The sequence below is a fragment of the Hylobates moloch genome, unplaced genomic scaffold (genome assembly GCF_009828535.3).
Source record: "Hylobates moloch isolate HMO894 unplaced genomic scaffold, HMol_V3 SCAFFOLD_7, whole genome shotgun sequence".
NCBI classification, from domain to species: domain Eukaryota; kingdom Metazoa; phylum Chordata; class Mammalia; order Primates; family Hylobatidae; genus Hylobates; species Hylobates moloch.
In genome coordinates, this window is record NW_026652282.1 from 111,614,001 (window position 1) to 111,627,609 (window position 13,609).

General features: G+C 45.1%; 1 protein-coding gene across 2 annotated transcripts in view; it reads left to right on the plus strand.

Moving 5' to 3' along the window:
* The window catches only part of ARHGAP36 (Rho GTPase activating protein 36), a 31,433-nt gene extending 18,886 nt beyond the window's left edge, over nt 1-12,547 (plus strand). The window contains exons 2-12 of one of the 2 annotated variants that reach the window (XM_032756441.2): nt 4,178-4,572; nt 5,829-5,894; nt 6,399-6,634; nt 6,880-7,072; nt 7,291-7,346; nt 7,579-7,729; nt 8,251-8,399; nt 8,576-8,752; nt 8,992-9,089; nt 9,223-9,329; nt 11,293-12,547. In XM_032756441.2, coding sequence (XP_032612332.1) covers nt 4,320-4,572; nt 5,829-5,894; nt 6,399-6,634; nt 6,880-7,072; nt 7,291-7,346; nt 7,579-7,729; nt 8,251-8,399; nt 8,576-8,752; nt 8,992-9,089; nt 9,223-9,329; nt 11,293-11,450 — 1,644 coding nt within the window. In that variant the 5' untranslated portion in view covers nt 4,178-4,319 and the 3' untranslated portion in view covers nt 11,451-12,547. The remainder of the gene's footprint in view (nt 1-4,177; nt 4,573-5,828; nt 5,895-6,398; nt 6,635-6,879; nt 7,073-7,290; nt 7,347-7,578; nt 7,730-8,250; nt 8,400-8,575; nt 8,753-8,991; nt 9,090-9,222; nt 9,330-11,292) is intronic. The other variant, XM_058441653.1, reaches the window with a different exon arrangement.
* Nucleotides 12,548-13,609: the final 1,062 nt, after the last annotated feature.

The window sequence follows — 13,609 nt, forward strand, 5'->3', positions numbered from 1 at the left end:
TCACTATCAATTTCCTAAACTTTGAGGCACCCTCAGAGGCTTGGAACAAAATTCTAGTGATGCCATAAAGTACCTAATTTATAAGGATTTAAACCATGGCATCAGTGCAGTCCCTGCTTTTTTTTTTTTTCCACAGGTGTTTACTAGTAAGCACTGCACCATTTTTAACTATTTGATGGGGGCAATGGAGTAAATTAGTCCTCCAAATCATGAAGGCTGTGGATTTATGCCTAGTTGAAACCATTTCAGTCCTCACAATGTTGAAGTGGGTAACCTTTCTGACGTTAATTTGTTTCTCCATCTGTGTGCCATGCATTTTGGGAGGACGTGAGAAACAGGCTTGATGCCATTCAAGTGTGTTTCCCCTTTTTTGTATTGATGGAAACTTGATTTGTGCCTGTCTGTTCTTTGTTCAAATTCTCTCTCTTGGTATCTGCTCATATTCTAGCCCCTTTACTTATCCAAATAAAACTATATATATATAGCTAGTGACAATGTAGAATTGGATGGCTTGAAAGAGAAGCAAATTTTGAGAGATACAGGCACTTTATTAATCTGAATAATAACATTTGAAATATTAACCTATGGAATTAGTTTTTCTAAATTTTGTAAGATGATTTTTTTAAATACTTGACTCTGCTGAAATTGGAGAATGAAGAAGAAAGATATATTCCTCAAAATCTCCTAAGATCTCTTTACATAATTCAAATTTAGTGATTGAACAGAGTAGATTGTTCAATGGATTGATACAAATTCTAATTTTATGTAATTACTTTTGAAACATGATTTTTTTTGTAAACTCCGGCCCTCTGCAAAGAACCTTCAATATTAACATGTTTATTAAAAACAAATGTTAAATATCACACATAATGTTATTCATTCAACTCTCAGACAACCACTGAAATGGATACTGTATCATTTCACCATTTTATAGAGAAGGCCACTGAGACTCAGAGAATTCAACTGACTTTCTTAAGATCACACAGCTAAGAAATCTAGAGGTTGGCTTTGAGCTCAGTTACATTTGGCTCTAACACCAGTAAAGGTATTTGTCTAAAGATAGTGTTTCTGCAAATGTTTTGAATTCTAGACTGAAACTGAGATGGTTTGCTTTCATCTTCCTTGTGAATCTCATGGTCTCTTCAGGCTAGTGCCATGGTATACTGAAGCGGTAAGGGGAAAATACTTTGGAGCAAGAGAGGTCTCTTGGCACCTCTTTCCTGTAGGGAGCCTCCTTTTGTGTTCAGCTTGAAATGTCAGGCCTGAGGATGAGTATTCAAATCTCAAGATCCTGTTATGTGCGTCTTTCATAGTGCGAAAGCCTGCCTACTCATTCCCCCTCCCCACTCCACCCATCTGCTTCTTGTCTGGGGACATTGGTCTTCCTAAATCTGCTTCTGGATTGTATGCTACTGGCACCTTGAGAAGGTTGAAAGCAAGTAAGGCAATGCCAATTTTTCTGGTAGAACTGCAGCATATAACTGCTCTTAAGTTTAGTCCTGTGTGCTGGAGCAGGGAGGCAATGACAAACCGTTTATCATAAGGCCTTTGATTTCCTTCGGAATTGTAAGCATCTAGGCTGACTCATCTCTCAAAGGCTTTTCTCTCTCTCTCCTTTTGGGGCTGTTGTTGATTGGGGATTTTACTGTTTGTTCTTACCTTATATTTGGGGGAGAGAAGGGACTGATTTTCATCTTATTTTTGGGTGAAAAACCCAGCTCTGCTCTTTGGATGATCAGATCTGGTAAGCTTCGATAAGAAGAAATAACTGAAACTCCAAAACAGGTACAAAAGACGTCTGGATTGGGGAAAGGGGAGAGGGGAGTAATGTTAGAGAAATTAAGCCAGAGCTAGGCTGTGTGTCTCAGGATGAGACCCTAGACTAATAGGCTCTGGATCTGCTATTTTGAATGGGGGATTGCTAGAGGCTTAGTCTGGAACTGTGGTTAAATGCATGTGCCTTTGGTTAAAATGGTCGCTTTGCAAGTTGCAGTTTGGTGGTTGGGGTTAGGTGTTCACTTTGGGTCCAGGGGATGGAGCTTTGCAGTTGAAGTTTTAATATCTATGCTAGGTGTTTTCCTCTTGGCTTAGTTCAAAAGCCATAGGAAAACTCCTCATCTTTTCTCTTACTGCACCTATTTCTGACATCTGTGATCCTAGCTATTAAGGAAAGTGGGCAAAAGAGTTTTGGAGCCCAAATTCAAGGTATGGTTTATTTGCTTGTTTGTTTGTTTTTTGGACAGAAGATAGCTCATCTATTTAGATTATCGCATGATAAACCCTTACTTAACTTTTCTCTGCCAAAGCTGCATTGCCTGATCTTTGAAATTTAAGCTCCCCACCCCCCAAATCATATATAGAATGTTATTGTAGATTCCATGGGAAAGAGACATTCAGTAAAGTTGTATGTAACTACTTCCTTTCTTGGCAAAAGGTTTAGTTCCCCGTCTCCTGAATTATCTTCTCTATCAGGAACCAGCCATATTTACCCAAGCCATAAACTTGGGAGCTATCCTAAATTGTTTTCTTTCCATTGCAATTAAAGATGTTCCCTAAGCCCTGTCAGTTCCATCCATGAGATTCGTCCCCTACTCCAGCCCTAGTGACACTGACTTGTGTCAATATCCCTTGCCCCTTGGTTCATCTACCTACTTCCAGCTCTCTACCCAAAACAGGCTTTTTCATGGCTTTCTGTGATTTTTCCAAGGTGCAGCCCTGACACTTTCACTCCCTGCCTAAAGCCCTATTGCCTTCGGGAAAAAGTCCGACTCTTTAAGCTGGCTTATAGGGCCATCCATGATCTCATTCCTGCCCATCCAGATTTATCTCCTTCCAATCCCTTTATACAGCTTCAAGAATATGACAACCTCTCTGCCATCTCTTTTCCTTTGCACAAGCTGTTCTCTCTGGATGCTCCCCTCCTCTGTCTCCAGGCAGACTTAGATGTTTTCTCCTTTCTGCTCTGACAATACTTTGTTTATATCTTGGAGGTCTAACATCACAAGGTTTTGTAAATTGTTGCTAACGTGTGTATCTCCTTCACTGCACTGTTAAATCTTTTTTTAAAAAGGAAATAGTATTACCTTGCTCATCCTTTGAATCTTTAGCGCCTGGCACAAAGTGGGCAATTAATACAGGTGTTTTTTTCTTTAATGAATGAATGAATGAATGAACAAATGAGTAATAGAGAATGTGCGGGAAAGGATGCTGTGTGAGGTGCAGGGGCATACCCCATGGGCGATGCTTTGTAGTCTGGAAGTAGTATAAGATAGTGGGCACCATGGAGAAGGCACATATAAAATAGGTTTTACCATTACAGTAAGACAAACTCCACTTTGATCACCAATTCTGTTTAAGGAGTCTCACTAGAAATGGTCTGAAAATGATGTTTGTTGGTTTTGGTACAAAAGATTTTTTATGAAAAAGTAATGTAATGAAGTTGTACAATGTTTGGTAAATAGAGAAAAGGCAACAGGCAAACAAAATCTCACCAGTTAATGCAAATGCTCTTAGCATTTGGGTGCATTTCCTTCAGTCTTTTATTTTTATGCATGTTTTTCTTCACATAGTTGCAATCAAAATTAATACAATTCTGTGTTTTGTATTTGTTATTAAAAAATTCTTTGTAAATATAACTTTAATGACTGCATAATTTTTCCATACTGTGGCCATTACAAAATTTATATAACTAACATCATTTCTGGGCTAGCATTTTTTCCCTTTTTTTGTTACTATTATGGTTTATGTGGATATGCTTTTCCCTGTCTGCAGGAAGATTTTATTAGGATAGATTCCTAGAAGGGGAGTTACTAGGTCAAAGGGCCTGGGGACGATTTTTGGCTCTAGACCCATGTGTCCATTTTGTTTTCTGGACTTGTCTGAATTTGCAGCTCTCCTAACCTAGATGGAAGTCTCCTTTTTATCCAACCTGGACAGCATTGAGTATCATCATGGAAAGAAAAAGAAACTCTAAAAACGCTCTAATTAATTAATTAATTAATGGAAAATACTATCTTATTTTTGTTTCAAAGCGCTTTTGTTAAAAAATGTTTTTCTCTTTTATTTTTTCTTCTTGTTTTCTCTCTTTGTACTTTTTTTTTTCTAATGAGGTTTTCTTTTTCCTGGACTATCTGTTAAGGGCTGAATTTTTGAAGTTGGATTTTTTTTTCTTTTTTAGCAAAAACAACCAGAGGCTGCTCTGCTTGAGGGTGAAGCCGCCTCCCAGTTTTCCCTCCCCCTCTGCCCCCACCCCCATAGTTCTCTCCACCAGGTCCAGTGACAATTGGATGATGCAGCCTTGATAATCATCCGATTCCAGAATGGGTGGCTGCATTCCTTTTCTGAAGGCAGCAAGGGCACTGTGCCCCAGAATCATGCCCCCTTTGCTGTTGTTGTCCGCCTTCATTTTTTTAGTGAGTGTCTTGGGAGGAGCCCCAGGACACAAGCCCGATCGCAAGACGAAGATGGTATCAATACACAGCCTCTCCGAGCTGGAGCGTCTGAAGCTGCAAGAGACTGCTTACCACGAACTCGTGGCCAGACATTTCCTCTCCGAATTCAAACCTGACAGAGGTAAGCTGTACCCCGGATTGTGGCATCCTCGCCTTCGGGAGAGTGGACCCTCCGGGCAGGACGGGGCGGATTAGAGGTCTGGGAGGGTGGGAGGGGCTCACGCCTGATCGCAGACTTGATCAGTTCTCCTGGCGTCTGGGGAACTGAAGAAGCCGGAGTTGAAGGCTGTTTGTTGAATTGCGGAAGAGGTAAAAATTAGTTGAGTTTGGTCGAAGGCTGGGGGCTGAGGGGGCAGTAAGACAGACGGGCAGATGTCAGGGACAGACAAGTGGACAGAGGGCCGGTGAAGAGACAGACGCACCAGGTGCGGTGAGAGAATAGGGCAGAGCGAGGCGGAAGCGCAGAGGGACACTCTGGAGAGAACTGGGAGAGATCTGGGAGAGATAGAGACAACGCGGTCGAGAGACAGAGAGTAGAGGGAGATAGCAAGACAGTGCGTGAGAGAGAGACGCTCCTAGCCGGGCGGTGAGCGGGAGGGCGGTGCGGGCGCGGGGGCGGCGGCAGGAGGTGCGCTTCGAGCGCTGCCCACCTCAGCTGTCTGCCGGGGGGCGAGCAGGACGCGGCGGAGGACGAGGTTCGAGCGCACCAGGGAATCTCAGGGGTAAGCGCGCGGATTTGGCAGCGGAGCCCAGGCGGGTAGCGCGGACCCAGGCGCGCCCCAGAGGTATTGGAAAGTGCTGGGGGTGGCAGCTTCGCTAGGCGCGCACGGCGAACGCAGCTTGAATTGAGTGAAGCAAAGGGCGAGGAGCCCCCGCTGGCAGCCCCTGATGCCAGATTCGGAGTGCGGGGACAGCCAGGTGTCGCCGCTTCTCCTACCGCAGCGCAGGGAGCCGACGGCAACCTGGTGCGAGCGCGCCCGCAGTAACTTGGCGACCCTCACCCGCGGTGGCGCTGCAGGAGAGCCCCTCCCTCCCCTCTCCTGTTGCGTGATCTGGGGACTTCAGAGCCCCGGAATTTATGTTTTAAGTGTTGTATTGAGCGACTACGGGTGCGTAGCAAGATGCGCGGTGCGCACGCGGCGCGTTAGATTGTCTGGTTTGGTTAAATTGTTGGAGTCTGATAAGAGTGAGATAGGCTTGTCCTTGTTGTTAGGTGGGGAAACTGAGGCTCATAGAAAGCATATTACTTTTAGCCCGCTGGACAGAGCTCGCCTCTCTGCCACCCCCTCCCCCTGCTGCAGATCAGTGCATTGGGATGTTTTAGTCACTTATTAAGTCCTATTTGTAAGTGTATCTTTTCTTTTTCTCTTCCTGTAGCTCTACCTATTGACCGTCCGAACACCTTGGACAAGTGGTTTCTGATTTTGAGAGGACAACAGAGGGGTGAGGGGGCTCTTGTACCTTCTTTAGAAAAGAAATAGAATGCTAACCCCCTGTGTAGTGTGACCCTGGCTATTGGAGACCGGGTGGCGTCCACTGTCCCAGGAGACAATCTCCTCAGCTCCCAAACCCCACAGGGGGTGATATCAGGAAATGGCGCAGTAGCTGTAGGTGCTTGGGGCGGTCCTCTCAGACCTTCCTGGTGGACTCACCCCACACAGATCAACCCGAAGAAATCGCCCTCTTTGCTTCAAGGTAGTCACCCCCAGGGAAAATTTAAGGCAGGGACCTCGAGCCTCGTCGGGGTGGCTGAGTGGAGCTGAGTCCTTTCGCCAAACCAGTGCGGGGTCTTTTTGGCTAGCTCCCCAGGGAGGGGCGCTGCGGTTCTGGAGAGGTGGGGTTGGCTGCGGGTGGTTGCTGGGAGGAGTGCTGCAGCCCCTGCTTCCTCCTGATTTAAGCGCTGCGAGGCTTTGACGTTTCTCGTTCTTTCTCTCCGTGGCTCCCCAGCTGTATCACTCAAGACATTTGGCATTCGCCTGGAAGAGGTCCTGGTGAACGAGTTTACCCGCCGCAAGCATCTTGAACTGACAGCCGCGATGCAGGTTGAAGAAGCCACCGGTCAGGCTGCGGGCCGTCGTCGGGGAAACGTGGTGCAAAGGGTGTTTGGCCGCATACGGCGCTTTTTCAGTCGCAGGCGGAATGAGCCCACCTTGCCCCGGGAGTTCACTCGCCGTGGGCGTCGAGTGAGTTAAACCCTCCAGGTTTCAGGCAGGGGCCTCTCCTGAGGTATGCAGGAATGTGAGGCCGGAGGGTCAAGGCCTGTGCCCTCAGAAGCAGGGGGGAGCTGAATACAATATGTTGAAGTGGTGTCCTTGGCTTGCCACAAAGGGAATGTATCTTGTTCTGAATGTCATACATACAGTACTCAGGAAGGTCCTAATTGACTCTCTTTATTTCCCATTTTAAGATAATCTGGATTTCTCCACAGGGTGCAGTGTCTGTGGATAGCCTGGCTGAGCTGGAAGACGGAGCCCTGCTGCTGCAGACCCTGCAGCTTTCAAAAATTTCCTTTCCAATTGGCCAACGACTTCTGGGATCCAAAAGGAAGATGAGTCTCAATCCGATTGCAAAACAAATCCCCCAGGTTGTTGAGGCTTGCTGCCAATTCATTGAAAAACATGGTAAGGGAGGTGCAAATGGGTAAATCAAGGAAGGAAGCAAAGGGAAAGGAGGGATGTTCTAGAAATGGGAGGAGAAAAGAGGTCGAGGATGACGGGATTGGATAACATTCCCCTGACACCCAGTGGAGGTCGGGATGCAGTAGGGGGTGGGGGGAGAAGGGAAATGCCATGGGAAAGGGATTCAGAGATGCTTAGCATCCGCTGGTCTTTTCTTTCAGGCTTAAGCACGGTGGGGATTTTTACCCTTGAATACTCCGTGCAGCGAGTGCGTCAGGTAAATTGGCTATGTTTACATGTTTGTTCCTCCAATAAGAAAGAGCAGGAGGAGGTGGGGTTCCCCCATAGACCTGACTACCTGGTGGGGGGAGGAGCAGGGTCTTCTTTGTAGCCCCCAGGCCCACCATATTGCCAGCTACCTCCACTGAATCCTGGAACCTGTTGAAGGAATGACCAAGATGGAGCTGTGGTGGGCCAGGCAGACAGTCCCTGTCTTCTCCTTTTCCTAGCTCCGTGAAGAATTTGATCAAGGTCTGGATGTAGTACTGGATGACAATCAGAATGTGCATGATGTGGCTGCACTCCTCAAGGAGTTTTTCCGTGACATGAAGGACTCTCTGCTGCCAGATGATCTGTACATGTCATTCCTCCTGACAGCAAGTGAGTCTTCTGACCTCCCTAGTAGGGCAAGGAAAAGAAATATTACCGGGGTCTAGGGGTTCTAGGGACAGAGCTCAGGCTGGAGGACTTCGAAGAACTAAGGCAAAATGAACATAAGAAGATTTTAAAAACCTCTCCAGAATATATACAATCATTATTTGTCAATTAAAAATAAAATTTTAATACAAAACTTATTTGGGTTACTTTCTTTGTATTTCTAAATGTTCCATTATAAGTCTGTTGCTTGGAAATTTCTCTAGACCTTCTTGAAGATGTGTGTGCCCTCTCAGGTCAAAAAAAACAACAACACCCAGGTTCTGTAGAGGAGGTCTGGTTTTTATGGGGGCACTTCTTGCTTTCAGAGTTCCTGAGCTCACATGCTTTGGAAATGAGCAAAGGCAAGATGCCTGGGTACTTTCTCCATAACTGCCAGCAAGTTTCAAGCAGAATTTCACCTCCCTTGGTATCAGTCTGCAGCCAAGACTGTCCCCCTGAGACAGCCCCTGTTTTCCTTCTTCTAGCTTTAAAGCCCCAGGATCAGCTTTCTGCCCTGCAGTTGCTGATCTACCTGATGCCACCCTGCCACAGTGATACCCTGGAGCGTCTGCTGAAGGCCCTGCATAAAATCACTGAGAACTGCGAGGACTCAATTGGCATTGATGGACAGTTGGTAAAAAGATCTTGGAAACAGTAGTGAAAACTGTAGTAGGGGACATATGTGGGAGTATATCAGCAAGAGGGTAGATGGAGAGGAGAGAGAGAAACAAGAATAAAAAGAGACATATTCATTTGTACAACTCCCAGAACTACCTCAGCGTCAATCACTTTCTGCTTTCCTTTGCCTAGGTCCCAGGCAACCGTATGACTTCCACTAACTTGGCCTTGGTGTTTGGATCTGCTCTCCTGAAAAAGGGAAAGTTTGGCAAGAGAGAGTCCAGGAAAACAAAGCTGGGGATTGATCACTATGTTGCTTCTGTCAATGTGGTCCGCGCGATGATTGATAACTGGGATGTCCTCTTCCAGGTAGGTGCAAGTTTTGGATGCACTTGTTTTACACATCCCTCTCCTGTTCACAAGGCAAGGCACAGTTGTACCTGCATCTTTGAGGGTAGCCAAAACAGGCAGCCACAAGATCGTCCAGTCTAGAAATTCCTCCCACATTAGCTGGTCTTTGTACCTTTAGTCCTGGGTACCTGAAAGAGGTGAGAATAAATGAAAAGGTGCTGTGTAATCATGGCTAATGTTGCTAATTCTACCCTCAGGTGCCTCCCCATATTCAGAGGCAGGTTGCTAAGCGTGTGTGGAAGTCCAGCCCGGAAGCGCTTGATTTTATCAGACGCAGGAACTTGAGGAAGATCCAGTGAGTGTTTTTTTGGGTTTTTTTATTCTTAGCCTGAAGCACCTTCTCCTGTGGGGTTTTCCAACTCCAGACTATCTTTATATTAAGTAATGCAAGTACACAAACTGACTTTTTCAAAATCCTTCCCATTTAGGAGTGCACGCATAAAGATGGAAGAGGATGCACTACTTTCTGATCCAGTGGAAACCTCTGCTGAAGCCCGGGCTGCTGTCCTTGCTCAAAGCAAGCCTTTTGATGAAGGTCAGTTCCCTGCTGGAGGTCAGGCCCTTGCTGAAGGTCAGTTCCTTGCTGAAGGTCAGGCCCTTTTTGAAGGCCAGGTCGTTGCTGAAGATGAGCCCCTTGAGGAAGATGAGTCCTCTGAGGAAGATGAAGAGCTAGTATTTGAATATCTTAATCAAGGAGTAGTCTTTGGGGAAGCTCAAGGTCTAGAAATCCCAAATAACTTTGAGATTCAGGGCCCACATCTTGAAGGAATACCAGAGCTTGATGAGGAAGATGATGATGATGATAATGATGATACTTTAAATTTTGATGATCTTCCTCCCCTTGGAGATATTCTAGGACCAGATAATGAAATTCCAGAACTCACTGAGATCCCAGACTTTGAAGAAATTCCATATTTTGATATGGTCCCAGACCTTGAAGGAGCCGCAGATGTGCAAGAAATCCTGAACCCTGGAGAAAACCAAAACATGACCTAGAAGAAGGAGCAGATTTTGAAGACCACCAAAATCTTAACCTTGCAGAAGTTCCCTATCTTGATGTAATACCAAACAATGAAATCCCAGACCATGCAGATGCTTCAGATAATGATGAAATCCAAGATTCTGAAGAAGATCCCAGTCTTGAAGATGTCCCAGCTGTTGATGAAGTTCCAAATGATGAAGCCTCAAATACTGAAGAAATCCCAGACTATGAAGCCCCAGAGGTAAATGGGATTTCAGACTTTGAAGAAGACCTTGATTTTGAAGAAGTCTCAGCTCTTCTTGTGGTTCCAAGCCCTGAAGAAGCCCCTGGTGGACATGAAATCCCAAATCATGAAGAATCTCCAGAGGTTAATGGACTCTCAGACTCTGAAGAAGATCCCAGTCTTGAAGAGGTCTCAGATTTTGATGGGATCCCAAATGATGAGGAAACCTCAGACACTGAAGAAATTCCAGACTATGAAGAAGCTCCAGAGACCAATGGAATTACAGGCCCTGAAGAGGTCCCAGCTCTCCATGTAGTCACAGGCCCTGAAGATGTCTCTGATTTTGATGAAATGCAAGACGATGAAGAATTCTCAGATGTGAGTGGAGTCCCAAACAATGAAGAAGCCTCAGATATTGAAGAAATTCTGGGACGTGAAGAAGCCTCTGATGCTAGTGGAAACCAAGACTCTGAAGAAAGCCCCAGTCTTGAAGAAGATTCAGTTCTCTATGTGGCTCCAAAACCTAAGGATTCCCAGATTTACAACAAAGTTCAAGATTATCAGAAAGACCAAGCCAATGCATTTGAAGAAGAAGAAGTTACCACCATGGCTCCAGAAACTGAAGATGTCTCCATTCTCAATACAATTCCAGACCCTCCACAAGACCTGGCTGTCAATCTTGAAGAAGTCATGGATGTGGAAAAAGTCCCAATACCTAAAGATTTCAACTCTAAAGAGGTTCAGAATCCAAAGGCAATTCAGTTTCATAAAGATGCAGATGTTGCATTCCCTGTAGATACTACTCTCCTTAAAAACAAGTCTCAGCCTGGCCAAGTCATGGACTACAAGTCCTCCCCAGAGATGTTGAAGGGCAACACCTGCTTTCTGTCTTCCATGCAGTGCTGTAAGCTTTCAGCTCTAGCTTTGTTACTCGTTTGCTTGGTAAAATTAGTCAGGTTACTTGTAGGGTGGTGGTGGTTATTAGGAGGTCACCCTCTTACCTGTCTCCCTGGTGGTATTGTCCATTCCCTCTGAGCACAGGGTATCTGTCTTACTCTTTCTCTTTCCTAACTCAGCTCTTTTCCCAGTTCCCACAGTGGTCCTAGATTCAGAGATCTGTGTTCTGCTGTCAGGCTGTAGTATTCTTATATGTCAAATGGGGATAATCATCCCTGTCCTACCTTCTTGCCTCATACTGTATTTGAAACTCAAAATTAGGTCTTAGTGCCTTGGGTGCTGTACAAAGTATAAGGTCTAGAAATATAAGGAGTTAACATTGTTACTATTTTTCAGGTTCCTCTGAGGAGCCAGCTGTGCCTCCCAGCACTGCCCATTCCCATGACGATGAGGAAGGAGCGGGTAACCCTCCCATTCTGGAGCAAGACCGCCCATTGCTCCGTGTGCCCCGGGAGAAGGAGGCCAAAACTGGCGTCAGCTACTTCTTTCCTTAGATGTTTTTCCTTCTATCAGGTGCCAGACAGGGGAAAAGGGTGGGGGTAGATCTGGGATGTCACAGGAAACATTAAGGAGAGAGTTGAAGGTAAAGATCTGAAGGTAAGAAGGAGTTCCACCTGATGCTCGGGTCAGGATGAGAATTCCAAACACACTGCCAGCCTCTTCACTGGGGATGCTTGGTCTCTTCTGCTGGTAAAAGCAGAGATGTTTCTGTGTCATGCCCAAGCTCCCCGGTGCTACCTTGCCTTTCCTTTTACCCCTGATCTTGGCTTTCTCTCTCTCTCTGCAGACTTTCCTTTAATCAATGTGACATTTGTGGTAAACACCTTTCCCAGGGAACCTCACAAATCTTGAGATGCTTTCCCTTCCCCAAATGGGATTGCATGATTTCCCTGACTTTCCTACCCTCCTCCAGAGAGCTCAGTTGGAAAGGCCGTCAAGATGCATGCTAGAATGTTAGGTCAGCCTACTGACAGCTGACAAACAATGCGAAATCATGTCACACCAGCTCATAGCCATGTCCCTGCAGCAACTCCACCACCTTAGGATTTCCCCCTCCAAATTATTCAGACCAATGGCTCGCCAAATGGCCTCTCCCAAAATTCTGTGCAGTTTTGCTCAGGTCACGCCAACAGGGAAACCTCAAGTGTAGATCTAATTAGTGTTTCCGGGATCCAAAGTTAGAGGAAAAATTAGATTTTATTGCCTGGATCTGCTTTAAAGACAATTGGTGTTTACACCCTGTTGTCAGCAAAACAGCTAGTTAGATAAGGACACATAGTTCCAAGTAGGTAAAGTCACCTGATTACAAATGTTCTTAACTATCGTCTCTGTAATTCCTTTATACAGGACAGTACAAAATTGTGGGACATGCTCTGGTAACACACAGATATGGGTTGCGTATGACATCCACAATTACAGCTGATATTATGGGTAACAACTGCTAAGGTCCATAGAATGAAGAATGTATTGTATTGAGGGATAGAAATTGATCATTTAATGGATAACAACTGCTGAGCTCAAAGATTTGTGATTGTTAAAACTTCTCTGGCATTTAATCATTAATAAACATCTGTATTGTGACAGCAGCATATTCATGGCTTACTGTGTTTTTCTTCTTTTTAATTTGGGGGGTGAGTTGGGAAGCTCTGACTAGAAAGCTGAAGGGGTAAAGGAGAGGTGAATAGAAATAAACAGGACAGGTTGATGTAGAATAAGGAAGGAGATGACATAGGATAAAGGGAAGGGGGTGACAAGGAATGAGGGGGTGGAATGATGTGGAATAAAGGGGAGGGAGTGAAGTGGGAAAAAGGGGATAGAGTGATGTGTGGTAAAGGGGAGGGAATAGAGTTGAATAAATGGGAGGGGGAGACATGGAATAGAGAGGGAATGACATGGGATAAAGGGAAGGGGGGTGACATGAAATGAGGGGGTGGAGTGAGGTGGAATAAAGGGAAGGGGGATGACATGAAATGAGGGGGTGGAGTGAGGTGGAATAAAGGGGAGGGGATAATATGGAATGAAGGGGAGGGGCTGATGTGGAATAAATGGGGGGTGAGGTGGAATAAAGGGAAGTAAATAGAATAAAGGGGAAGAGCTATAATGGAATAAAGGGGGTGGAAGTATTAATATTAAAGTAGAAAAGGTTAAGGGGAGATGAAAGAGAAGTAGGGGAAGCAAAGGAAGCTTAAGAGGAAAGCCTATAAGGGGGAAGAGAGGGGAATAAATAAGGAGACCACTAGGTATTTTCAACTGAGAAGTTCCCCCTGAATCAGTGAAAAATAAAATCCTATAAACATCGGCAGACATATGACTTCCAAGGGTCAGAGGAAGAACATACTGCTGTCTGACTGATGAGACTTCCAGCCTTTCTTGAAAAGTTACGGCTTCATGACATACTTGGAAATTTTCCATGTTAGATACAGGACCTTAGAAAGTGGAATGGTTTGTGTTATTTATTTTTACACATTTTGCTTTAGGGTATTTCCTTGCATAGAGCTTTACAGACTGCAGACTTGTAGCATTGTCCCCTCCTACACTAATAAATTTTGTAAATAATAATAATCATGATAGTTAACACATATCAAGGTCTTCCAAAGTGTCTGACACTGTTAAAAACTTTACGTTCATCATTTAATTTAATATTCACAATGAC